Source organism: Pseudorca crassidens, chromosome 18 (assembly GCF_039906515.1).
Source record: "Pseudorca crassidens isolate mPseCra1 chromosome 18, mPseCra1.hap1, whole genome shotgun sequence".
Taxonomy (NCBI): domain Eukaryota; kingdom Metazoa; phylum Chordata; class Mammalia; order Artiodactyla; family Delphinidae; genus Pseudorca; species Pseudorca crassidens.
The window spans coordinates 61,311,841-61,339,602 of NC_090313.1; the positions used below are offsets into that span (position 1 = coordinate 61,311,841).

The 27,762-nt window shown below is 36.6% G+C and overlaps 1 protein-coding gene and 2 long non-coding RNA genes across 3 annotated transcripts in view; 2 read left to right on the forward strand and 1 right to left on the reverse strand.

Moving 5' to 3' along the window:
* Positions 1-27,762, reverse strand: part of LOC137211325 (uncharacterized) — a 126,297-nt gene that overhangs the window by 54,891 nt on the left and 43,644 nt on the right. The gene's annotated exons all lie outside the window — the stretch shown is intronic.
* Positions 1,772-26,373, forward strand: ITM2B (integral membrane protein 2B). The gene is made up of 6 exons (XM_067713666.1): positions 1,772-2,065; positions 21,091-21,219; positions 22,701-22,907; positions 23,697-23,807; positions 24,296-24,446; positions 25,583-26,373. The coding sequence occupies exons 1-6, from the start codon at positions 1,949-1,951 to the stop codon at positions 25,666-25,668; spliced, it is 801 nt and encodes a 266-aa protein (XP_067569767.1). The 5' UTR covers positions 1,772-1,948; the 3' UTR covers positions 25,669-26,373.
* LOC137211327 (uncharacterized) lies at positions 2,259-20,429 on the forward strand. The gene is made up of 2 exons (XR_010937032.1): positions 2,259-5,549; positions 20,180-20,429. It is a non-coding gene; the product is annotated as an uncharacterized lncRNA (long non-coding RNA).

Here is a 27,762-nt window from a genome sequence, read left to right on the forward strand (position 1 = left end):
TTGTGTACTACACAGTTTTGTAGACACACCAGATAAAGTAGAGAAACAAAACCAGGAGATTATTCCCAGACTGTTTGCCAACTGATTTTAAACTGTTGCTCACTGCTGGTACACAAAACAAGGAGTAGACTTTTATTCCTGAGTCTTTTAGACTAGAAATGGGAGGGGGGTGGTTAATTTCTGGTTTTGTCAAACTCCTTTGTTCTTTCTTTGTCTCAGTTTCCTAATTTGTTTAATAGTGCTGTTCATAATTTTGTTTTCTTTACTAATTCTAATGCAAAATGCCTTGGGTATTTCCCCACCATTCCATCATAACAAAAAGAGGAGCAGGAAGGATATAGTATAATCATTTATAATCATCTAGATCTTGCTTCCAGAATTTCTTAGTCTTCAATTGTAGTGTCTCAAGAAATCTCTGACACTATGCCAGTTCACAGAGTCAACCCCACAGAGTTGATCCCTGAACCAGGGAGGCCCAGGGAGTTTAAATAAGCTGCTGCAAGTCACATGGCTAGCTAGGATCAGTACGCACCAGGACTGGAACCTAATTCTTACTATTATTTTCAATTGAACATTTAATTCATTTTCACTCGAATTTCAGAATGCCTAAGCCGACACCTGGTTTAGGCTGGGTTTCTACCTCAGTCCAGTATGACTCTTGGAAATATATAATCTGAAAGATTCTGAGATCTTGGGATGTTTTGCAGGGAATTGTGGTCTGATTCTATGGAGGGTCTGAGAGACCTAACCCCCTCCTTGAGCATGGCCATATTCCGCAGAAACTCAGATTCAACCTACTTTCTTCATGCTTGACTCAGGGCAGAGCTGCCGCAGCTGAAACGTTCTAGAGCGCACCCACATCTCTGGTTGAATCAGGACACAGCCGAGTGGAATAAGGGTTCAAGATCAACCATTTGTCCAAAGGGCCATCTGTTGACACAGTCATTAACCCAGTAACACTGCAGGCCATTAGCCTCTCTTGAATTAGGTGAAAGCGAAATCTCTTCAAAACATAATATTGCTTTACCCATAATTTTTTTTAAATTTTGGACAAAGCTACTAAAGATTCATCATCGAATATGAATCGCAAATCAGTCCCGTGTGCTTGTGGATTTTGTCCAAGTCTACACGGGAGGGGAACATTCTGTTTTAGAAATGTGAGATGTATGAAATGCAAATCTGCCTAGAAACTTCCTCCCAACTGCTCTGGGACTAGGCAGGGCAGCCGTTGACCTTGCGATGGCGGGGGCCGGGGGAAGAAAGACAAGGCCAGTCTGAGTCAGGTAACGCCCTTGGGTGAGGTCCGATCACAAGTCACAAGGATAGAGAGCATTAAACATTTCTGTGCTCCACCGAGTCGGTTCCATAATAAAGTTAGAAAATGGAAATGTGGAGGCCCCCAAATTCCACGGCCTTTAGGTTCTCGGTGCGGGCAGCTGGCAGGGAAGGGTCCGCCTGGCGCTGCAGAAGGTTAACCCATTATCCGCGACAGACCGGTAAAGTTCACCCGATTTTGCTACACAGCTGCAACATTGTGCACGGAGGTAAACTGGTTGGAAGCTAATTCAAAACTGCAAAATCCAGGCCCGCACGCAGGAGCGCCCTTCCCGGTTACATCTCTCCTCCGACCCGGGGAGAAAGCAGGGTCTGACTCGGCTCGGATCTGCACATCGGGTCCGCCCGCAGGACCCCACCCCGCCCTCCTCCGGCCCCGCCCCCTGCCCACCACCCCCGTCCGCCCTCCTCGGGCCCCGCCCCCGGGGGAAAGCGAACGGTCTTGGGCTTCGTCCGGGAGCTGCGAGGCTGCACGGCTGGTGCTGCAGTATCCTGCGCCACCGCCACTTAGCCGTGCTCCGAGCCCGGCCGAGGAAGCTGCAGTCGTAGCCAGGAGCCCGCAGCCCGCGTCTCGAGCCCACCGCCGCCCTCCGAGGGCGCCCCAGACCGCGCCATGGTGAAGGTGACGTTCAACTCGGCTCTGGCCCAGAAGGAGGCCAAGAAGGGCGAGCCCAAGAGCAGCGAGGAGGCGCTCATCATCCCCCACAACGCGGTCGCCGTGGACTGCAAGGTCCGAGGGCCAGGGGGTCGGAGGAGTGGGCGCTGGGCCCGCGGGAGAGCTGCGAGGGGCCGGTGCTGTTCTGCGCCCGAAGCGGCGCGGGGCGCGGGACAGAGTCCCCGAGAGGGCCGAGCTCTCCTTTTTCTCGGGCCGCTCCCCTTGCTTGTCCGGCTCAGCTTCTTTGTAAGAAAGTGCGTGTGCGGAAAGCGGCGCCTGACGCGGGATAGGGAGCTTGGGAGGCCTGCGGGGAGGAGGATTGGAGAACGGTGCCGAGTGCACGGTCGTTGGTGCAGTCCGGGAATGTGCCCGGGGCCAGGACTGGGTTCGGTCGATCTGGAGACCGGCGGTGGCACGCAAAACAACAAAAACAACAGCGGAGTTTGGCACTTCCTCCCAGTATAATGTGCCTAAAATGGCTGACATCATTACAAGCCTACACCTCTGTAGCTTCCTACTTTCGTTTCTAGGCTGAACAGTCCTTGCACTAAGTCCGGCTACTGTAAAAGCCTGTTAATTTTAAAAGCATTTTCTTCTTTACCTCCTCTTTTTCCACGGCCCTTCGGTATTGGCAGGTGAACTTCACCGTGGGGTCTGGGGAGGGAGAGGGGGCGAGGGAGCGGGCGAGAGGAGAAAGCAAGGTGACGGTCTGCTCAGAGTAGGTTCTGGCTGTTAATTTTATTATTAAAAGGATTATTCCCGGTAAAGATCGCTAATTACTATGTGGATGTCTGTGTAAAACCGACAATTGACTTTTAAATGATATCAGTATCTTTACGAGAGTCCCTTACACTAAGTGAAACTAAACGTAACAAACTTGTCTTACGTCCCTTGTAAAATTGTCCTTTATTTTACAAAATCCCCCTTTTAGCCCTAAGCAAAAAATCAGGAGAGGAGGGACCATGATTGTGCTAAGTTTTAGTGGTTTACAATAATTCTCATTTAAGGTATGATTATAATTGTCTCAGAAGTTGAATAAAAAGGAAAGACTCACAGCCTCTTTCTAGGAGATCTTCTTTAGGCTGCAAAATTTTAATCCTGTAGAAATCAATTGTAGAAGTTATTTATGTTGCGTAATTTTTAATTTTTTCGTTAGCATTTTTCAAGACCTATTATAAGTAGGGTAAACTTAGTTCTAACTTTAAAAAAACTAATAATTTGTGCAAGTATGAGTAATAATCGTTGTTTTTTATATGATCTAATGGAAATTAATACTACTGGAAAACTCACTGTAAAAAATGTTTGAAAATACAACGTTAATCTGGATGTGCCTGTACTTATTTTTTGGAAATGTTCTAGTTAAAAACAAACGTCAGGGGTTGACTTTTAAATTACTGTCTTGCCTTGAAATAGGAAGTGGACTGATTCCCTAAAAGGAATTAGAGTTTTGGTATTGGTATTGTTTTCCTGAATCCGTTGTAAACCGTCTTGATCTTAAGAGAAAATGTTTGGAATCCACAGAGGATAATTCCAGCAGCAAATTATTATCTTAGCTCTATGTTTATCTAACACTCATTGTACCTAAAATAAGTTGATAGTCAAGTACTCAGTCATAACAGACTGAAATACGTAGATAGAGATTAGATAGATTTTAATCCTATTATTTGTCTTTTTAAAAATCCTATGAACAAATATAACTCCTATTAAAAAAGAGAGAGAGAGAAAGGATTGGATGATGTCACTTCAGATGGCTTTTCCCTGTTCCTCTAGTGAAAGAGATGTGAAACTCTGGACAAAAATCAGAAATAATTTGCTGGGCAGCTTTAAATCTGACTTTTGGCATTTACTGTCATTTCTGAAATGGTGACCCTGTTTTCAGATTCTCAGAATTTCTCACAATTTCACCGTATTCAAATATTATGGTCATAGCAGCAGGAAAAAAAGTAACCATTCATAGCTCTGTGCTATGTTTTCTGTTTCTGTTTTCTCAGATCCCCATAGCCAAAGAAAAATACTGGAACAAAGCTGTGAGGGCCAATCTTCCTTTGTAACCACATAGCAGTCATGGATGAATTGGCAGATACAAAATGACATTCTTTTTCTAGCTATAAGCTCAAAGACTTCTTAAGTGAGTGACAAAATACTGCTCTACATTAAAACTAGAATCCTTATAATCAGTCACTTAACAGTAAATGAAAACCTTACTTAATAACAGACATTTGTGGAAGATCTCTTAGAGCTGGGTCAGTGATTCCTTAATGTTCTCTGGCTCCTTGGGGTGACTGTGCTGGGGAACTACTGAGTTTGACTCCCTGGATTCTGCACAGAATCAGCCTTCCTGTGTTTGCCTGGGGCATTCCCTTGCCTGGTTGGTGGAGAGGATCCAGTTTAGCTAGTTAATGGGCCAGAACCCCGAACAAGAATTTTGAGTATCTTTAACTCTCCTAGACCACGATATCCCGAAAACCATTGTTTCTCAAAATGTACGCTTAAGGGTCACCTGATATCATCTGGGATTCTGGTTTAAAAATGCAGATTCTTCAGACCTTATGCCGGAAGAATTCTTACCACTCCAGTCAGCTGGCTTATGTAACACGCATTCCAGTACTTTTACACTGCTCCTGTCCTTTGCTATTTCTTTATCTCTTTTCTCACTGCTGGGTGAGGACCCTCTGGAAACAGCTCCATTGTCCCATTTTTCAGTCTTGTCTTTTCAGTAGCTATTAATCCCAACAGCCATGTCTATTGATTATATTACCTCAACTAGCTTGCTATTTATTATTCTTGCCCTACATTTTCCCCTAAGTTTTGTGTAATAGAGGTGAATTTGAAATTATATGCATGTTTTATGTTAGAGGCAGCAATTCATTCATGAATGTTTGTGTTTCTACTTTGAACTTTGGAAAATTGTTATATATATGTAAATATCAAAGAAAATACTTAATGTCCTGAGTTGGAAGTCCCAGTTTTGTCATTACACAACTACTTGATCTTGGGCTTAAGTTTTTAGATTTCTTTATGTGTAAGATGACAGGGTAGGAGCAGATGGTCTGTAAAGGACTCTTCCAGTTTTAAAATTCTATGAAAATGCTAGAATTACATAATTATATTTGGCAGGAATCAAATTGTTTTAACTGTGAAAAAAAATAACTACCTCCTCACCCTAATCAGACTGTTCCCTTTGTTCCTCCCCATGTTCAGCATGTTACATTCCTTCCTTATATTAAATAGCCATGGGTCACAGAGAAAGGAGATAGAGGTATTATGTAATACGCTCAATTTTCATTTTGGGTTACCTCACTGTAGAACAGTAGTTGTCAATAACAACTTCTGTTGTCATGCCTAATTAGGAAATGCCTTTCCTGATCTCAGGCGTCGAAGAAGCTCAAGTTTCCTTCATAGGTATCCGTGCAAGTTGTTTTGCTGATAAATAGTGTTGCCTCTTCTCTGCTGTGCATCGTAGTTGTAGTTGCAGACCTCCTTAAAAGGAAAAGTAAAATGCTCGTGGAGCGGAAAAGATGGGGCAGGATGGAAGCATAAGTGAAGGACTGCTAACCCAGTAAGTTCTGAGTTACCCGTCACAAAATGGCTACTTGGATCCTAATTCTTTACACTTTCTGGCATTTCTGTTTGCATAAACGGGACTGGTAATTTTGCCTTTTGGTGGTGTTGGTGTTCATTGTATTTTCTGGTTTTGGGGAGGTAGAGGGGAGAAGGAACATAAATATGATGACAGTTACTGAAATGTTTTGATGTTTACAGAAGGGATGGGGAGCTTGGTTCCCTTTAACAAAAGTGCATATGATTACCTAGTTGTGTAACTTAGGTGTCTGTAAACAACATTGGCCAGCAAACACTTTACAGTCACTGCATTTTAGTTCTTCATGAGGATATTGATGTCTGAAGTGAAGGATTAGTTCTGGGAGACAAATTAATTGCCCCTGTGCCTACCAAGTGACTTGACAGGACCTCCTATGTACACACGCCTCACGGGCTGCTGCAGCTGCAGAGGGTGGACAAAATTGCATGTCGTGCAGTTGGAGGTTACCTGCTTGGGGTCTTCCCAGTGTCATCTTAAACTTATTTTCTCCAGACTAGACAGAAGCAAGTATATTATCCTTGGCAAAATCATAAACCTGTAAGACGTTATGGAATATCAGCTCTGCCATATAAGAGGTTTAAGTGAATGGAAGTATTATTTTAATCAGAAATATCTCTTGAAACACATGGTACAGGCCTATTTAAATTGATTTAGAATTTAACTTTAGAAGTTTTCATTCTGTATTGCTAAGGCTTGATGTAAGGTGGGACATTTTATTTATTTGTTCTCATACCATAACTTAAATATCTGGAGAGTCTACTTGAAAGTCATTTTCTTTTTTCCAAAAGGAAAATACTTTCTGAATTCATGGTATAACTAAAACTTCTTGGACTCCTTTGTATGTCATAGTGTCAGTAGAGGAAGAGCCAGAAAAATTTGTGTCTTTTCAAAATGACATCAGTGAATGCATCCTCTTAAACTTTTCGGTAAACTTGTCATTTTTTATTAGAGCTTAGACTAAAGGAGTTAAGGACTTTACCATCAAAGGACTTTTCAGGCCATAACTGCTGCCTGTTAAAATAAAGGATTTGACAGCACGTGGTGGTTTTTGTCAAAATGCTGTAGAAAGTAGCAACACTGGAGCTATGTTTTCAAGAAGCTTATGTGTAGAGTTATTTCCTTGGCTCTCATTTTCTTGCACAGAGCTTAACAATGAAAGTTTTATAGGGTAGGCAACTGAAAGTTGAAAATTAGAAATTTTATTGTAGATATGACACTAAGAACATCATTAAAAAATCATTTAATTGTGATTATCCCTTTTAATCAGTATTTATGATACGTGTACTTAATAGCTTTAAAGAAATCTACAGTATAATCCTCTATTTTATGTGTTACCAACAGTTGAACAAAATTGTTTTTAAACAATTGAAGTTTTTTTTGAGCTCTTTAATTGATTAGAGGAAAAGAAAGTATGAAGTATTTTTATAATTCTGCCATTTGGGGGAAAAGCAAGTAAGAATAACATAGACTTTTTATTCTTATGCAGAAGACTTTCAATCTTGAGTTTCAGAAATGAAAATATTACTATTTTTATGATAGAGGGATGTTCTAATTTTTCATTTAATATTTATCTTTTAATCTTGATAAGTTTCTAGCAGTAATTATATGACTTAAAGCTAAAATATATTTGTCAGAAGAGAAATTAATGTTGAAATTAAATTTGCACAGTTTATAAATCCTAAACATTTTCAAGTTAAACATGTAGGGAGTTTATTTGGGAAATTGACACTAAGTATGACGTTAGGTATTTAATACTTTAAGATTTTGAAATATTTGCATAAGCCTTTTTTGGCATAGTTGAATTTCATACTTTAAAAAATGAGAAGTTTTAATGGAGTTCTGTATATTTGAATGTTTTAACTTTTAATGCCAAAATTACTTTTCAAGACTTAAATGTTTTGCATAACGAGTTAAGAATAAAGCGTAAATCTTAGATTGTTTTCTCTGCTTTAAATATGATTATGATGTTTAAAATTATTTAATATAAAAACCAAAAAGGTAAGTTGCATTGTTAAGTAAATCACTTACTGCAATGTCCAGAAGAAGAATCCTCTTTATGCTGGGAAAAATGACTTTAAGCGTTGGTCCACCGAGGTCTGCAATTTTTATTTATTTTTTAAATTTTTATTTGTTTATTTAAAATTTTGTTTATTTATTTATTTATTTTTGGCCAAGCCGCATGGCCTGCAGTATCTCAGTTCCCCAAGCAGGGACTGAACCTGGGCCACCACGGCAGTGAAAGCCCAGAATCCTAACCACTAGGCCACCAGCGAATTCCCTAGGTCTGCAGTTCTTAAAATTCATTTTGTCAGCCAGTCTCTCTAGTATTTCTTTTCTACTATATATACCATGTCAGTTTTTAAATTTTTTTATTTTATAGTTTTCTCCTCAATCTATTTTACCTTGCTTTCATATTAGTGCTAGGAAAAAATTTCCCAATCCCATCTAGGGCAGTGCTAGGCATGTTAAGCAGAGACGGCAAACTCTACTCCTGGGCCCAAGCAAATGATATAGTGAAGCTAGGCTTTTTTTTTCCTCCCATATTAAACAACTTAGAATATTCTTCATTTTCATCGAAAAAAGAAAAAAGGATCCAGTGTTGCTTGATCCTCCAGTTTTTAAAGGCAAGCTACAATCAGGGTTTTTATTTAAAACTTGACTTTTCAGTATTAACAACTAATTCATACCAGAATTTCAGGCGGAAACACTGAAGACTGACATAGGCCACCATTTTACAGTCTCCTTTACAGTGGAGAGCAGGGCTGGCAAATTATGGCCCAGGTGTCCAAATTGTGGCCTGCTGCCTGTTTTTGTATAACCCATGATCTAAGAATGATTTTTTATATTTTTAAATGGTTGGGGGGAAATAATCAATTTCTCTTGTTTGGCCTAGTTCCCTCACTCCAAAAAGGGGTATAGTTCAGGAAACCACACTGTCTACTTATTGAGAAGTCAGACTATGCAGTTTGTGCTTTAGGATTTAGATCCTATCTCTACGACTTACTGTGTTAGTTTGGATAAATTATTCCAACTCTCTGATTCTCCATCAGCTAACTGGGAAATATGATAATATGTAAAAAATTGATCACAATGCCTGGAACAGAGTAAGACTGAATAGATATCTGCTGCTATTATTACTACTACATCTTTTTTTTTTTTTAACAATTCAAACTTTTATTTGGCACTACTACATCTTAAAGATTTCTAGAAGTAGACTTCAAGATAGAAGTAGAAAATTAATGAAGCATAGCATTTATTCATTTTGTATTGTTTTTTATAAACTAATACCTCAAACTTAACACTATTTTCACATAGTGTTAGATCCTACTGGCAAAAGTTAATATTGTTACCTGGATCTGATAACTTGGGCAAGTCTGGAAACCTCCCAAGCCTCAGTTTCCTCATTTGTAAAATAGTATAGTGGTACCAACCTTATAGTGTTCTTGTGATGGAATTAACTGTCCCTAGTTCATAGAAACTCAATTAAATGTTAGTGCTTTTCCCCATCCCCATCTTTTAAAAGTCCCGCTTTTCCCTCCCCATCATGCTTGTTTTGGAATATTACTTCTTGTGTTACTATTACCACTTATCCCTACCTCACATGTCAGTTACATAACAAGATTGTTGATAAATAACACCCTGTTTCCCCAAGGTATTCTGGTGAGGAGCTGTTCCTGCAACTTAAAAATCCTTAGCATTCAGTAGCTATGTCCATTTTTGTATAAAAGTATATTTCTCATTATGTAATAGATGTTGATAGAATTTTATAAATCTAATTTTGGATTTAATCAAAGTATTAATTTAGCTTTAAAATGCAAATACTAGTCCTGCCCTATCTCTGAGGAACCCACTTTTTTTTTTTGGAACCCACTTCTTAAATTAGTGGTTCTCAAACCTTTTGGCCTCCGGACCTCTTTGTACTCTTAAAAAATTGTTGAGGACCCCAAGAGCTTGTTTTTGTTTTTGTTTTTGTTTTTGTTTTGCGGTACACGGGCCTCTCACTGCTGTGGCCTCTCCCGTTGCGGAGCACAGGCTCCGGACGCGCAGGCTCAGCGGCTATGGCTCACGGGCCCAGCCACTCCGCGGCATGTGGGATCCTCCCGGTTCGTGCCCCCTGCATTGGCAGGCGGACTCTCAACCACTGCGCCACCAGGGAAGCCCCTGTCTTATTTTTATTATGAAAATAGTTTTGACATTGTGGATCCCCTGAAAGGGTGTTCTGGAGCACATTTGGAGAACTTCTACTCTAAGTACTTGCTGTTTCATGGTTTTTGTTTTCATTTGTGTTTTTTGCAATTTTAGATATTACCTACTGGCTTCCTAATATGGAAAGTGAATATTTAGCCTTTTCTATATATTTACGTGGTATATACATAATCTGTTCTCCTAGTATAGTTATAGTAATGTCTGGTTAAATTGATAGTCCATGGTTTTATTATAATTGACATGAAACTTACACAGAGTAAGTAGTAATGCAGTATAACTACTGGTTAATGTAGTTATACTGCATTACATTGGAGTAAGTAGTATAACTTATTCTACTTCCTTTCTTGTACAAAACCATTTTTATTCCCCCTGAATTCGATAACTGACTTCTTGGGTCAAGGGGGAGGATTGCTTAATTTTCTATGTATTGCTAATTCATCCTCATACTCTCTGACAGCAGTATAATTGCCTTTTGTATCTACAAACTTATCAGATAACTTACCGAGTTCCATATTTTTCTTGGCGATATTTCATTTGTCATTTTTCAGTCTTTCCACCCAGACTAGTTGTATTCTAGGTATGTTTCTACACCGATGTCCTGAGAGTAATTATTATCCTGGAATTGTTCTGCCTTTGCCTCCATCCTAAGTTGGATCTTACGTTTTATAAATCCAAGAAAAAGCATCTGAGTGCAATTATTTTTTTAGACTTTACTTGTCTGAGAGTCTTTACTCTGTCTTCACATTTAATTGATAATTTATCTGGGCATAAAATTCTAGGTTAGCAATAATTTTCTTTCAGCATTTTGATGGCATTGCTCCGTTATCGTCTAGTCTGATGCCATTCTGATTCCTGGTTCTTTGAATATGACCAGTTTTGTTTTGTTTTTCCTCTAGAAGCTTGAGATTTTTTTCCTTATGCCTTCAGCTTTCATAATTGTTATTGACATACTTTGTTTTCTGTCATATCCATTTTCTGGCTTAAGGTTTATTTATTTATCCCTTTACTATCACTCTGTTGAGCTTTCAGGAGGAAGTAAAGATAACCATTTAACTGGAAATCAATAATAGAACTTTCAACTCAGCTGTCTTTATAGCTTTAAGATTTATTAGAATATTTTCTTTAACATTAAAAATGGGCTTAATGATAATAATAGATAATAATGGAAACTATGTGCATTTTTATTAACACCAGTTTAAGGTCAGACAGGATGACCTAAAAAGAGGCATCTTCTTGTCTCCCTTTTTAATGTTCCAAAATTGTCTTCTTCATGAGTAATATTAGAGGCAACTCACTCACTACCAACTTCATGGTTTTTGCCTTGTGGCTTTATTCCTCTAAGTTAGGTTCATTTTTGTAACAATATCTTGCCTTTTTCATTGATTTTGAAATACTTATATGCTAGTGTGCCTGAGTTATTTTTCTTTATTGTTTTTCCTTCATGTGCATATGATTTTAATACTTTCTGTTACTGTCCTTTGTAATTTGATGAATAATAGAGAAAAATTCTATTAATTTTGTCAACATGTTAATAATACGAACACTACTGTTGTAATGGTTAACACATACACATAGTGCTTACTAGGAGTGTGGCTCAATTTAAGTAAACCTATTACGATAGGAAAAATCTGTAGAAACTCAGGCTAGGCTATGTTTCTGGTTGGATATGAGTGTTATCCAGTTGTAACATGGTATCACGTCACTTATTACCAGAGTTAATTTGCCTAACCTATTATTTAGGTAGGTCATTGACCTAATAGCTCCATGATTTTCCTTCCCTAAGGTGTGCACATGGAGTCAGATGATATTCAGGCCTTATTTGGTGATACCGCACAAATAATTTTATTTAACTTCTCTGGGCCTCATTATATTTATCTGTAAAATGATGTATTGGACTAAATAAGCTTTCATGGCTCTTTCATACAGGAGCTTTTCTTACTGAGAAGTACACTGATCACATATTCAGAGGCACCTACTACTGCATGGCCAGACTATATACTAGGGATTTAAAATTCACTAAACACCTCAACCTTCAGGAGGCCACTGGTGTAACTCAGAGAGACCAACCATGTAAACCAAATTAATCACAGCCTACTTAAACATCTGTGTCTGTTTTCACAAGAAAACAACCCCCTGGATCCAAGGGTGAGGAGAGTGGTAGAATAAGGGAGCAAGATGAAATGACTATTCAGTGTTTATTGTACATGCATTTGGTGCTAGGCATAGGTTCAAAGCACTTTTTACATGTTCACTCTAGAGAGACAAATATCTCTGATCTCAAGAACTGGAATTATGTTTTCTAATAGTCATTTTATATAACTTTCAAATTTTTAAATTTGGATGGGAGATGTAACTTTCCACATTTGAATTACTTTATGTTTTTAGAAGAATATACTTGGAATTTTCTCTGCAAAAGTTTTGCATTTTACATGGAATGACTCATTTGAATACAAATGTATAGTTATCTCGTTGAATGACATTAAAATCCAAGATTTATACAAAAATGAGTCCAGAACAGGTTTGCTTTTTTCCCCCTCTAATCTTGACACATAATTTTATGATGAATTATAGAGTAGAGCCTTCCTATCATACTTAAAATTTTTAGGAAGACAGTTGATATTCTTATTAGGAACAATATGAACTCATGATTCAGCCAGTGGCAGAAGAAATCTATCTTGACCAATTTATCAATCCCTAGTAAAGGTTGTTATTAACAGTAAATATCATTTGTATATAATGCTGTTGTTTAATCTCACCAATATGAATTGGAAAACCTGATGAAATTTCAAAAGTATTATCATTAGTACACTTCTCTTCAGTGTAGATTGAATAAACACTATATTTAAATGATGGTCATCTTTTAAAATATTAATAAGTAGGAAAAAGAATAGAAGACTCTTAAGGTATTCCTATATTAATATTCTGCTATGTACCAGATACTCTGCTTGTCCCTAATGATGTAAAAAGTGATTAAATTACAATCCAGCACTAAAAGCATTTACAGCCTAATTTTTTTTTATAGTTCTGGCCTATTTTTTTTTTAAACCTAGGCATGTGCTAATTTTATATAATGCCAATAATTTGGTTCAGATTTCATATTTCTCACAGTAGTTGAACTGTTATGCAGTGGCTTTAAAATTTTAATTTTTTTATTCCTGTTTTGCTGCTTATGTGTCGTAGGATTTGTTAACAAAAAAGGACATTAATGAGAAATTGGTTTTGTAGACATTGTAATTTTATTTTAATTTTTAAAAATATTTATTTATTTTATTTACTTATGTTTTGGCTGCGTTGGGTCTTGGTTGTGGCATGTGGGATCTTTCGTTGTGGTGCGCAGGCTGCAGAGCGCGCAGGCTCTATAGTTGTGGCGTGGGCTTAGTTGCCCCCTGGCATGTGGGATCTTAGTTCCCTGACCAGGGATCGTCGAACTGGCGTCCCCTGCATTGCAAAACAGATTCTTAACCATTAGACCACCAGGGAAGTCCTGACATTGTAATTTTAGATTAGTTTCTCTTTTAAAAAATCTCTCCCTATTCCAAGTGTAAAATAATGCAGTAACATTAATATCCATATAATGCCAATCACTTGGAAAGCTGCTCCCTTTTTGCATTTCAGACATAAGATTTCTCATGTGAACTTTCTCACCCTAGTTGAGATAGTATCAATCTTACCTGAAAAGTCAAATGAGAAAATAAAATTCAGATTACTGATTTAAATGAGCAAGAGAAAATGCAAACAAATGTTTGGTGTCTTTATAGATTTTTAGCTTCTTAGCCATAGATTTTTGTGTTTTACATATAGCGGAATATATTTGGTAATGAATTACTGCTATTAATGGTGAACAGGTTGCTGGATCATATCATGTCTTTTTGTTGCTTTTTTCCATGCTGGGAAAAGAAAACTAATGTAGAAGCCAGCTGAATAGAACATGTACCAGTGGCAAATGGATGGCACTGGTATCCTACATGATGGTAATCAGTTGGAACGATTGCCTGTGTAAGTTCTGTGGTTCAAAGAGTATAGTTAGGAAAACATTTTGGAAATTTTTTTAAGTAGATCTTAAATGATGACCAAGGTTTTTATTTTTGAATTCTTATTGGAATAGGAAGTCATTTTCTTTTCCTCTCCAGTAGTGCCTTTTTTAATTGGCCTTTTCAGTATTTTGCTGTAGATTGCTTTTTTGTTTGTTTGTTTTTTAAAGGGTGAACATATTTTAAGAGTTTATTTGTAAGCAATTTTAATTAATTTAATGAGTATATATATATTTTTAATCATGAGTATATTTTAACAAAACAAGTTAAATTTATTTCTGTGCATCAATAAAGTATTATGAAAGGAAAAAAGAAGGAATATTAAAAAATGAAAGGTGTAGATTACTTTTTATTGGCTTTACTCCAAGAAGATACCTGTTTCAGCTTACCTTTCCCAGCTAAGTCAGATGGTGGTGGGGATAATACTAATAGCTATCACTTAGCACTTACTATTTACTCTGTGCCAAGCAGTGATCTATATACTTCAGTTGTATTTCCTCATTTAGTCCCCACACTAACCCTATGAGATTAGTGCTATTATTAATCCATTAATGATGAGGTGATTGAGACAGAGAAGTTAAAATACCACTTGTCTGTCTGTTTCCCATCCTCCAAAATTTTGAGATTTCTTGTCTGCTATCAATCTTTTCATCCTTATCTTTCTTAAAAGTTTATATCTTTTTCATCTTCTTCAGTATCATTTAATGGGCTTTTAGGAAAAAACACTCTCCTTGCTCCTCATAAGTTGGGAAAGGAGAGGAATTCGAATATACTGGAGTATTAGTTACATACTGAAATTCTCAGCCTTTCTAGCTTTATACTGTTCTGTTAATTTTGACAAATACGTGCACTTGTGTAATCACTGTAGTCAAGATGCAGAATATTTTCCTCACCCCAAAATGTTCTTTAATATCACTTGGTAGTCAATCCTGAGTGTCACACCTGTCCCAGTTTTCTGTTCCTGTAGTTTAACCTTTAGCCAGAACCTCATACAGATGGTATTATACCATGAGTAGTTTCTATCATTCTCATTGTTTCTGTCTGTCCGGAGAACTGAGTGTTGTCTGGACCATCTTTTATTCCCGTAGCTCTTGGACTGTGGTTTTTCTGAGCTTGTCCAATCCCAGCTTCTCTCTGTCACCATTTTTGGTTTGCTTATGCCATTCATGCTTGGATTTGTTCTTTGCAAAAGAATACCTGTTCTGTCACTTAAAGGATTCAGCTGCTTTATTCACCATATTAATCCAGTTTCTAGAACCCAGAACTCAAAACCCTTTTATATGGAGAAGTAGTTTAAAATTAGGTTCTCAGAAGGAAGCATACCCAGTCATAGCTGGAAATGAAAATCAAGGTTCAAAACCAAGCAACACTGTAGAAAAGTACTTGGTATGTTTGGTCTTCACTAGGAAGAAAAATGATGGGGGAGGAGTTGAGAAAACTAGAACATTGATGAGAAATCTGTGAAAATTTGAATTATTATATATATATTTAAGGTTGGCGGCTAATTCTGTATTTTGTAAAACAGTGTACAGGCCAAACAACACATCCATGGGCAGCTGGCCTGTGCAACCCCTATTTATTGATATTACTGAATGTGTTTTTAAAAGTACATATTTCTAAATAAATATATTTCTGAAGGTTCAGTAGCTTATGCTACTCTGAGTTGAATAAATTGTATTGGTTCTTTTCTGTATTTCTGTTTTTAAATATAAAGTGTTTTATGCCATCTCTTTTTTTCTTTTTTGTAATACGATTTTTAACCCTAAGAGATACTTTCCTCTTTAGTATTCTGGTTCCTAAAGTGGTGTTGTTGCATTTGCTCTAATAATGCAAAATAGTATGTCTGGGAGCTCTGAAAAAGTGTCTCTTCATTCATTCTACAAAGAAGGCTTACATAGAGATGCCAGAGGATGTGAAGTGTGAGTTGTTAGTATGGGCACAGAATAAAAATTATATGAAAACCCTTGCATTTTGTCTGAGTTAAGTTTATAATTGAAGCACATTTACTGAAGCCTCTTAGGGAACTGATTGAGGTGACCTAATTCTTAACTAATTGAAGTACCAGAACAGAATTTACTCTTCATTTTGCTTAAGATATAATTGGTTAAGTAATTTTATTATCATATGGTAAGATTTATTCAAACCAGAAATTAGTACAGTGCAAGAGTGAGAATGCTTTTGAAGCCGCTTCTTTCTGTCCCTACTGTTGAGGGGTGATTATAGGCCAGTGTGTGCTTCAGCGTGTTCATTTATAAACTGGGGTAAAAACTTGAGGTTTTAGGAAGATTAATGAGGTGATAATTGTACAGCACCTGTGGGAGTTCTTTTACCTTACCAGCATCATTTAAGGTGCACCAGTTTTATTGCAGTACAAGGGGAGGAAATGTCTATGACTTGTTTTAAATTAGGCCAAGTAAAGTTTTATGTCCCAGTGAAGTTGCTCTTGTTCAGGAGTGGTTTTCCTTTTTCTTATGATTTTTATGATTTTTGTTGTTAATTATGAAATAATCCAAGCATATAAAAACAAAGAATTTATAGTACCATTTATATGTTTTTTAAGTCTTCAATATATGGTGTTTTTTTAAAAATTTTTTTGCATTAGCATTATGTTTCTGAGATTAATCTCAAAATCAATAGTGCTAGTTGGTTTCATTTAGACTTTAATTATATGAACCCATAATACTTTATTCTTTACTTGTGGACATTAGGTTATTTCCAATTTTTTTCCTTAATGACCATTCTGCAGTAATCATTATTGAGCCTCTTTTTGTGTACAAAAGTGTTTATCTAGGGTTATGTTATTAGGAATGGAATTACCGGGTCATAAGATACATGTATCTTTAATTGTATTAGGTACTGCCAAATTGTTATTCAAAACATTTGTACCAGCTCCTGTCTACTGTGCAAAAGTCCTCAATTCCCATTGTTCCACACTTTCTCCAGCACTTGGTGTTGTTAGACTTTCTTTTATTGCCTGGTATATAGGAACTCAGTTGGTATTTTTTTCTCTCATTCCCCATATTAAAATAAAATTTACATGCAGTAAAATGCACCTATTTTATGTGTACAGTTTGATTGAATTTATGGTCATTGTATAAAGTCATGTATCCACCACCATAATCAAGATATGGAACATTTCCGCCAGCCTGAAATATTTCCTCATACTTCTTCCATCTTCCTTTCACCGTGACAGCCACTAAGCTGTTTTTTGTCATTATAGTTTTTCCTTTTCGTAGGTAGTCTTCTGCGTTGGAGTTTTTTTTTTCACTATAGTGTTTTTGAGATTCAGTATGAATATACCACACTTTATCCATTCATCAGTTAGTGGATAGTTGTGTTGTTTCTGGTTTGGGGCTATTATGAATAATGATGCTAGGACTATTTATGTGTAAATCTTTGACTCAGTTGATTTTTAATTACTGATCTTCAGCAATTTTGCTGAACTCTTAATTAGTTTGAATAATGTGACTTACTCAGATTTTCTACATAGACAGTTATATCATTTGACATAATCACAGCTTTGTATTCTTTTTTCTAATCTTTTAATCAGTTCATGTTCTATCATTTGTGTACTACCTAGGATCTCTAGTACAATGTTGAATGAAAACAAAGAATCAGTTTTAGTGGGCATTCTCATATTCCTGACTTGAAAGGGTATGGTTTAATTCTGAAGTTTCACCATTACATATGAGGTTTGCTGTAGATTTTTGATTATTAGCCTTTTTCATGTTAAAGAATTTCACCTCTTCTGGTTTGCAAAGAGATTTTATTATGAATGGGAGTTACAATTTATCAGATGCATTTTCTACATATTTTGAGATGGTCATGTGGGGTTTTTCTTAAATCTTAACATGTGGCCTTTTTCTCTAAGTATACTCTTTCAAGTTTTAAAATTTAATCATTTAAAATGCATTTTTAAATCACTTAGGTTAACAACATTTCTATCTTGAATATACTTTAATCCCTTCTCTGTGACTCAGACTGTAACAAGGAACGTCATTTATTTGTCATGCATACTATTAATTTTGACTGTAAATTGCTTAAGATTTCAACCATGTCTTAGTCACGTTTGAATTTCCCACAGGATCTAGCACAGTACATTGCAAATAACAGGCCCTTAATGTTGAACTGGGCTGCGTGCTTAGGGCTACTATTCTTTGCTAAAAAGCCACAGTCTCCTGTGCGTCATAAATTCTATGTTGCCCCCACCTTTCATTGTCACGCTGGCTGCTGATGTGTAACTTTGGGGTCATTAAAAAAATAAATAACCAAGCTTTTAAAAACTTTTTCTACATTCTACTCCCTCATCAAATATTAGTTGAGTGCCAGCTAAGTGCCACGGTTGGCTTGGTGCTACCATACTAACCTTATAGAAATTTAGAGGAAAAAAGAGATTAGACAGACTTTGAAGACCTGTTATACCTCTTTTATGAAATAGATGATTGTGGTGCATGGACTTTGGGTCTGTAATTTGGAGATTCAGACTCTTATTTCCTGATTCTTAAGCCATGGTTTCACGTGGTTGAGGTGCTGAACAAATGACCTGTGAGTACATGAGGTATTTTGTAAGTTAGATTCTCTTGAGAAATTTAAAATTTTTGTTTTATTGTCATAGTCCTGAGATGCGATTTTTGAATGAACATGAGAATTCAGACTCCATAGCCTGTTACACAAAGTCCCTCTGTGACCTGCCCCAGTAACCTCTCCATTCTCACCCCTGTACCCTTCACCACCATACTGGGCACTCCAGCCGTACCACGTGTGACCCGTGGAATGTCATACATTCTGGCCCCATGATTTTATTCATTCTTTGCCCTACACATAATGCCCTTTCACTCTGTCTTCTGCATGGGTAATAAGTATTCGTCCTTCATTCTTCTCCAGTATTTTCTCCCCTGGGAAGTCTTCTCCCAATCAGCCCTTCTTCTGTGCTTTCTACATTCTCCTGTTAGAGCCTATGGCATATTCATGTTTTTGTATATTTGTTTTCCAGGCTGATCTGAGCGATCTCTTTCTTGGCAGAGGCTACATGCCCAGTCCTAGCACAGCTCTTGGCACATAGTAGACGTTTATAATTTATTCTTGAAAATATTGTTTGTTGACCTGCTAAAAATGGTAGAGCAAAAAGCCTGGACACTGTTAATCAGTTTAACCTTCAGGCTGCATATTCTTTTACGAGTGTCTGCCTATATGCTCTTTGGCTATCCCTTTAAGTGCGGCTAGTGAAGAGAACCTGCCAAACAGGGGCGTGTTGTACACACATTTGACTGTCTCAGCAGCTGATACCAAATGTTTAGAAATGACTATTTCCATTTGTCATTCTCGTCTCCCCACCCTTCCTCCTCCCTGAAATTAATTATGCTAGGAACTGTTTCTCACCTCAGACAAGGGCTCAAGCAAAACACTACATGTACTTTATCATTCAGGTTTCATAATACCTTATGACTCCTGTGGAATTCTTGTAACTTTCTGTTCACAGATGGGTATCTTGTATGGCTTGATAAATTCCTCTAGGTTTATTCTCAGTACACACTACTTCCTTGCTGTACTTGTTGTTTTGAGTATACATACCATACACTGACAGGTATGCCTAGCAAAGTGTGATGCTCTCACAGTGTTTGAGCCAATCCTTAGATTGAATGGCATTTTTTCTACAGTGTTAAATTCTGTGTTGAAACGTCAACCAACCCAAGCGCCTTAAATTGTTTTTGGTTGGCTGAGACATCTGGGCTTGGGCTTTACCCCTGTAGTATCAAGTTAAAATTCCTTATCTTAGAATTGAAAACATAACCTTAGCTTTCATTCTTTCCTCACTGAATTCTTGCTTCAACCGTATCCAGCATTGTTCATACAGGTTTTCTTCCTAACTTTTAAGTTATATCCTATTTATCTATGAAGGTGTAGGTCAAGTCTACTTTCTCCCTTAATCCATCCCATATTGAGTTTTCCAAGCAAAGGATAGAGTTATATACTTGAAGGGCTCTACACACATACTACTTACTAAATCATCTTTTATTATGTTGGTTTCAAGTCAACTGGAGCCTTTCTTTTGCTGCCTGTACTATTTCTTGAGCCACTGGTTATATAATACCAGCAGCTAATCTCATTTGTTTGTCAGCTCTTTGCACATGAACATGGGCACAAATAAGAAATTAGCTATAACTCTGAAGCGACAGTAGAGGGCCTGAGTTAGAAGGGCAAGGAGTGTATCTGACTGAATATCCTGACCCTAGATGATGTTCCAGTGCTAAATTATTTCCTTGAGGGGGGTCAAAATCAGAAGTCTAAAATTGTGTGCTAGTTGTATTGTCTCTTGACTTAATAAGTTTTTCTTACTAAATCTTTCCTCAGTTTTCTACTGATATCTTAAAAATGAAGAACTTTGGGCTTCCCTGGTGGCGCAGTGGTTGAGAGTCCGCCTGCCGATGCAGGGGACACGGGTTCGTGCCCCGGTCTGGGAAGATCCCACATGCCGCGGAGCGGCTGGGCCTGTGAGCCATGGCCGCTGAGCCTGCGCATCCGGAGCCTGTGCTCTGCAACGGGAGAGGCCACAACAGTGAGAGGCCCGTGTACCGCAAAAAAAAAAAAAAAAAAAAAAGAAGAACTTCGTTATACTGGGATTCTTTAGGGTAGAGCAGTGGAATTACAGGATTATTTTAAATACATTTGTCCTACTTTTTTGAGATTCTAATTGTTTAAAGAATCTGTTTAATATTATTTGGTTTGTCCCCAGTTTTCGTGTAAATTTTTATTATGTTTGGTTAGGAATGGCTTTGTACCTAGTATGAAATACTAATTACCTGCAGCAGGCTAACACATAATTTTATAAATAATCTCATATACCCCAACATTGTAATACACAAGACTCAGCACCAGAATTTTGCACGACAAAGTTGTATTGTAGCCTCTTCTGAATTTTTAAATATTAGAAGATATTTTAATCACTAAAAGTTAGGCACAGAAAATAGAAATTGTGGAGTATGTAATTTATTGCTCTAGAGATATGGGTGGCAGGTGGGGTATTGAAAGTTAGAAGAAAGAACTCTCCCAAAAGACTGGTGTCCCAGCTCAGGAGGCATTAGGCTGGGTCCTGGTACCACCACTTAATCATTCCTGGGTAGATTTTGATTAGAGACCTGACTCCTTTGGTCTTTATATCTTTGTTTATAAAATGATAATTATTAAGGTTTCTTTCAAGCTTGACATTTCTGTGATTCTGACTGCAGATAAGATATTGATCATCAGTCTTTTTCATATTTTAGGACCCAGATGAAGTGGTACCAGTTGGCCAAAGAAGAGCCTGGTGTTGGTGCATGTGCTTTGGACTAGCATTTATGCTTGCAGGTGTCATTCTAGGAGGAGCATACCTGTACAAATACTTTGCACTTCAAGTAAGTGGGAAAATGCTAGGGACATTTTTGCCTTTCCTTCACGTGTATTAGAAAATTGACCCAAACCTGTTCTAAGCCTGTGCTTTTTTGTCTGTGGCCTTTAGTCAGAGTGGTGGTCCTATTTTACAGTTATGTTAAAAAATCTCCTGAGCATAAGTTTGCTGAACCTATTAGACAGTCACTAAAAGCAGAATAACATTGTTTTGCTGACTAAAGGGTATAGATTGCTGGATGATTTTTAAAAATTGACTAACCCTCAATTTTCCTACCATAATTAATAGCTAAGTTATAGTATTTTCAATTGCCAGTTGAATAGATACACCAGCCTCAAATGTCATATTGATAAACTATAATTTGATAGACATTTTGGGCTTCCCCACAATAGCCTTTTGCTCCTGGGCCCAGAGTATAGTGGTTCCACTTCTCTCTGCCTCTTCCCCAGTCATTGGTTTCTCTTAAGAATGTGATTTCAGCAATAATGATGAAGTAATTTAGGATAAAAGTTGTTTATAATTTATTACAGAATAGTAATCCCAGTGGATTAAGACATTGTTTTCTTCTGATTACAATGATTATGATTTATGATCTCTGTTTTGTGATATATTTCTCTGACAGTAATTCAGTATGTGTACTTCTTTTAACATACCAGAGTTTGGAGAAACTGTTGACAAATAGATTTTATTTAGAAAGTGAAATATTCTACATAGGATGTGTAAATTTTGTGCTCATTTTCTATATTTTTTGAGATAATGGCATGTTGATAGATATTAGTGAAATACTAGTCATCTTTCTAATGCAGTTTTTTACAAGAAATGTATTTTTATATAAAAGAAATCATTTGCGATTCCACTGTCCAGAGATATTTGTTGACCTAACATTTTGTTATATGCTCCTAATCTTTATTGTATACGCATACTTTTAAAAAAAAATCTTTATAATGATTTGCTGTAATCTGAAATTTTCCACTTAATTGTGATATATTTTAAGGCAAAATCAGAACTACTTGTATGCCTGTGGAAATTTCAGAAAAACTATCCCTTTTGGCTAATGAGAGAAAAATCATGTAATCAGTGAATCACATCAAAAAGTTTTAGAAGTATGTTCTTTCAGAAAAACATTACTGGTTTCTGAATATATTCTTTTATAAAAATAAGGCTTACAGGTAGAAATAGGCCTGTGTGTTTCTTCAGATTTACTTGTCACCAGATGGATAATTGCTTTTATATTCTGTTTTTGTCGAACACAAAAAGTAAAGGAGAAATCAGCTGCTTTTCTCCTTCTGAAACCGGTTTTTTACAGTACTTTAAAACCTGATCTTAAAGAATGTGTTAACGCTGTAATTAAACTGTCTGACTTGTCATCTAAAAGTAAGAGTTTGCAAGCAAAATGCTATGTAGGTAAAGGTGGCAGCTTAAGTAATACTTACATTTAAAAACCTGTCTTCCACTGAATTGCTGAAATAGTGTTTAAACTCTCTGTAGCCAGATGACGTCTACTACTGTGGAATAAAGTACATCAAAGATGATGTCATCTTAAATGAGCCTTCTGCAGATGCCCCAGCTGCTCGCTACCAGACCATTGAGGAAAATATTAAGATCTTTGAGGAAGATGAGGTTGAATTCATCAGCGTGCCTATCCCAGAGTTTGCAGACAGTGATCCTGCCAACATTGTTCATGATTTTAACAAGGTGAGCCAGGTGCCCTGAACTGTAAAAGAATGCAAGTTCCTTAATTGATGCTTTTGTAGTTTCATTTTCAGTATTTGCTAATTTATTCTATTTATGGTTTACTTTTTACTTTTTAAAAAAATGGCCTTGGGTTTCTTCTGCCCTTCAAGATAAACTCCAACATTTGATGGGCTTTCTGTCTGAAGCAGACCCTCAGTGAACCTACCTTTCTTCCCCTTGCCTTGTCTGTCTTAATACACACCATATGCTGTTCTTCCTTTGCTGCTAAATTGCTTTTAGAAATCTAAATGTTTACATGGTTTAGTTTAACTCATTTTAATCCTCAGAACCATCCTATGAGATGGTCTTTCTCAATCAGGTTTCTCATCTGAACTGTAAGAACACAAAATCATTTAATTGACTTAGTTCTCTATGGATGGTAGTAACTAGTTAGTACTATTCTAGATGCATAGGAGAGAAGTTAATTTTTATATACAATAGATGGATGCCTTGGAGGGCATTAGGGTTTATAAGTGAGGGGACTGGGGACTAAGTCTCTTAATCAGGTGATAGTTTGAGTTAATTTTAATAGTTTGTTGTTATCTGATAAGAACTGTATTTACTAGTAGCAAAATTTCCTCTCCCATTACTATTTCCATTCCTACCCCACCAAATACTTGATTTGTGGAAATGCAAGTGATTTACACATTCTAATAGTACAAGTTATTCTTAAAAATCCAGTTGCTGCCTGTCTGTATATTGGTAATATTTGTACATTAATCTAATGAAAATATATCTTTTTCTTCCCAGAAATTCACAGCCTATTTAGATCTTAAACTGGATAAATGCTATGTGATTCCTCTGAACACTTCCATTGTTATGCCACCCAGGAACCTATTGGAGTTACTTATTAACATAAAGGTATAAAACTTTCAAATACTTCTTATTATTGATGCTGTTACAGCATCTTGGAATTCCTTGTTGAGAAATTAGCCCTATAGGAGCCCATCTTACTGACAGTATGGCTAATAAGCATTTTACAACGAAGAAGTAAGACTTGTGGTTTCAGGTTTTTTCCTTGTCTCTTTTCTTTTAATACTTTATATTTTGAAATTAAAATGTAATTTCTAAAATTATATTTAAGTTTTCCTAAAGGGCCAGAGAATAAATCGTAGACTTTTAAAAAATAAGATCTGTGTTGCAACTAATCAATTTTGATGCCATAGACAATATGTAAACAAATGGGCACAACTATATTCCAATAAAACTTTATTTATAGAAACAGATGGTGGGTAGTAGTTTGCCAATCTCTATTCTGTACTATAATCTCTAAGAATTTTGTCTGCTTTCCTTGTCTGTTCAATGTATGTTTTGAGATATCTGTGTAATATATTCTTTTCCAAATGTAGGCTGGGACATATTTGCCTCAGTCATATCTGATTCATGAACACATGGTCATCACTGATCGCATTGAAAACATTGATCACCTGGGTTTCTATATTTATCGACTGTGCCATGACAAGGAAACTTACAAACTGCAACGCAGAGAAACCATTAAAGGTAATACTTTCTAATGTTAAAATGTTGGCAAAAAAGTTTGTTTTACTTCATTGTGTTAAATTAGATTTAGATGTAAGCTAGTCATCGTTACCAATACAATTGCTGTGAGTGAGAAAATAAAACTATATTGTACATTGTATAGTATTTCTAGATTTCTGAAGAGTCATCTTAATTCTAAATCTACTCTTTTCAGATAGAATAGGTGAATGTGAAATGTCATTCCCTTGAGGTGCTCTTACCTCACTTTGCATATGGCCACCCAGTCCACCTTTCCATCCTACCCCTTCGGTTGAGCTGTACTGTGCAAGGGTTCTGCTTATCCGGAGGGTCTCTAAAGTAGCTCTTCATTTGTATGCTCAGGGATCTAGGTTCTAAGCAGAGTTTGCCTTTTGGATCACATTGAAGATAACCACAGTCAGGTTAGTTCGAAAGGAATTTGGCTGAAGAATTAGGAGCATTGACACAACTAATGTAGCTTTGCCAAATCACTTCACCTTTGTTTTCTCACGTGATGACACTATCTCCCCATTTTTTTTCAAGATCATTGTAAAAATAAAATGAAAGTACACGTGACAGAGCTTTAGAAAGTAAGGAGTGCCATGCAGATACACTATGGTGTGATTTCTTTGAAATTGTGGCACCTAGTTAAAGTGCATTCCTGGCTTTCTGTTAGCACTTTTGATAATACTGTTCTCCCACATTGGGCTGGTGAGTCACCTGAAGCCTGCTGCTTGATTTCTTTCATTTTAAAATGATCTTATGGTTCATAGTTTTTTTTAAAGTCATAGTTTTACATATAATACAATTCACCCTTTTTAGTGTGTAGTTCTGAGTTTCAGCAAATCACCGCCACAGTCAAGACATAGAACATTTCCACTACCTTCAGGGTCATAAATTTATATGTATGGCATTATTATTGTTACTAGCGTCTGTTAAGATACTTAGTTTAGAAAAGAGAGGGAAATTATTTTCTGCAGTGTTAAATCTACTTCTGCAGTGTTAAAAAAAATCAAACTATAGAAGTTAATGGAATATAGAGTAAAATATTTTTTATGTCTAAATAATAACTGTGAAAATTAACATGAATATTTATTACTGAAGAATCAGAAATTTAAAAAATTTTCCCTTCCAAACAGGTATTCAGAAACGCGAAGTCAGCAATTGTGCTATGATTCGGCATTTTGAAAACAAATTTGCTGTGGAAACTTTAATTTGTTCTTGAACAGTCAAGAAAAACATTATGGAGAAAAATTTAACACCACAGCATAACCCCACCCTTTGTATTTTGTGCAGTGATTATTTTTTAAAATCTTCTTTCATGTAAGTAGAACACAGGGCTTCACTGTTTTTCATCTCATTAACTCAATTAAAACCATTATCTTTAAAAAAAAAAATCTTTTTTTCTTTCCAGGTGTGGTGTCTTTTATCTTGAATTAGTAGTTGTATGAAGTCATAGGTAATAGTACACTTCACCGTAGATCTTAGGAAGAGTTTAAATTTCATTATTTCATTTATCCAGATTTTTATGTTTTAATTATGCATTTTCAAGAGGAGGGGTTATCTAATAATCATATATATGCATACGTAAAAATGGACCACAGTGACTTATTTGTAGTTGTTGCCCTGCAACTTAGTTTGTTAGAGCATTTGAGCACACATTTTAATTTTCCTCTAATTAAAATGTGTAGTATTTTCAGTGTCATATTTAACTATTTAGAGTATGATTTCCACCTTGATGTTTTAATATCCTAGGTATCTGGTATAATAATATTTTAGAAAATGTTTGGAATTTAAGAAATAACTTGTATTACTAATTTGTATAATCTATACCTGTGCAATGGAATATAAATATCACAAAGTTGTTTGACTAAAGGACTGTGTGTTGTTTTTCCCATCTAATAAAACCAAAGAGTAATTTGGTTCTTCATATCTTGAGATAATCCATGTTAAAGAAGAAACTATTTCTTAAAAATCCAGTTCTCTGTATACAGTGGGTAAAGTCAAAGTTTTTTTAAAAAATAAAAAACTTTTAAAGTAACTACATTCTTCATGGATGCTATTAAAGTAACATCTAAGACTCAACCTTGAAAGATGCTGTTTAAACATTGTAGAATAATGCTTTTGTATTTAATGGAAGGGCTGTCATTAAACCTGAACTTTCCAAGGAACATAAAGTGCTTTCTTGAGAATGTCTTCTCACAAATGGAGCATTTTGAGTTATAGTGGTGATTCTTATATTTCTAAGGTAGTTTGCTATCTGAAATAATTTAGAATCCACCCCTATTTAAAATATCTAAGAGTAATTTCACTGTAAATTCCTGAGACAAATTCCAATTCTGAATTTAAGAAGTCAGAATTTTTAAAGCATCACAAACCCATAAAGGATTTAGTCTAGGAACCAGTTCTGGTCTAACAAGAATATTATTTGATTCCTGGCTCTTGGTTTCTTTACAGTAATACTGTAAAAGCTTCAGGCTGGCTAGTCAGGTATTCAGAGATTGAGGATTTGTTTTAGAAGAGAATTTATTCTAATAAAATGAGAATTGCTTTTCCTTACCTTCAGGGCTCTGAAATTTCATAGTTTTTATGGGCTATGAACATTTAGGAGCACATTAGTAATTCATTCAGCAGATACTTAAATGAGCATCCTTTATATGCCTGGGACATGGCATGAAGCACTGAAGGTATACCTGTGAAGAAGAAAGACAACTGCTGCCTTAGTGGAAACTCACAGTCTAGTGAAAGGGACTGATGAATAACCAACTAATTACAATACAGTTGTGATTGGTACTGTAATGGGGAAGAACGGGTCCAGGAGCTTTGGGAGCCTTTATGAGGGACAGTGAGATTTTTGGAATGTGAAGTACATGGGACCAGGTAATAGAGGACCTTTTATGCCATCTTGAGGACTTCCTTCAATAGATCATGGGCTGCTGTTGAAGGTTTATATTTTGGAAGGTTGTATTTTAGTTTCTGTTTTCCTACGGATAATAGTAATGCTCTATTCGTTAGGACAGATGAACTGCTGTAACAATCCTAACATCTTAGTGACTTCAAACAGTAGGATTTTGTCTGTTTTCATCATTACTTCAATGTGGCAAGAAGTCTCCCAGGGACTCACACTTGCTCATCTTGTAACAATGCCAGCTTTGAATCCTCAAACTTGCCCTGGAAGGGGAGGAGCTAGAGTGCTAAATCCTGCAGGGGTTTATAGGCAGGCCTGAAAGGCACACATCGCTTTTCCCCATTTCCATTGGCCAGAAGCTTCTCAGCCATATGACCCCAGGCCATATGGGAGATGGGGAAATGTAGTCAT

Bases quoted from the DNA above. Each gene is read 5' to 3' on its own strand.
- ITM2B (XM_067713666.1), top strand. From the start codon at position 1,949: ATGGTGAAGGTGACGTTCAACTCGGCTCTGGCCCAGAAGGAGGCCAAG. The intron at 2,066-21,090 runs GTCCGAGGGCCA...TTCATATTTTAG, and splicing joins CGGTCGCCGTGGACTGCAAG to GACCCAGATGAAGTGGTACC. The intron at 23,808-24,295 runs GTATAAAACTTT...TTCCAAATGTAG, and splicing joins AGTTACTTATTAACATAAAG to GCTGGGACATATTTGCCTCA.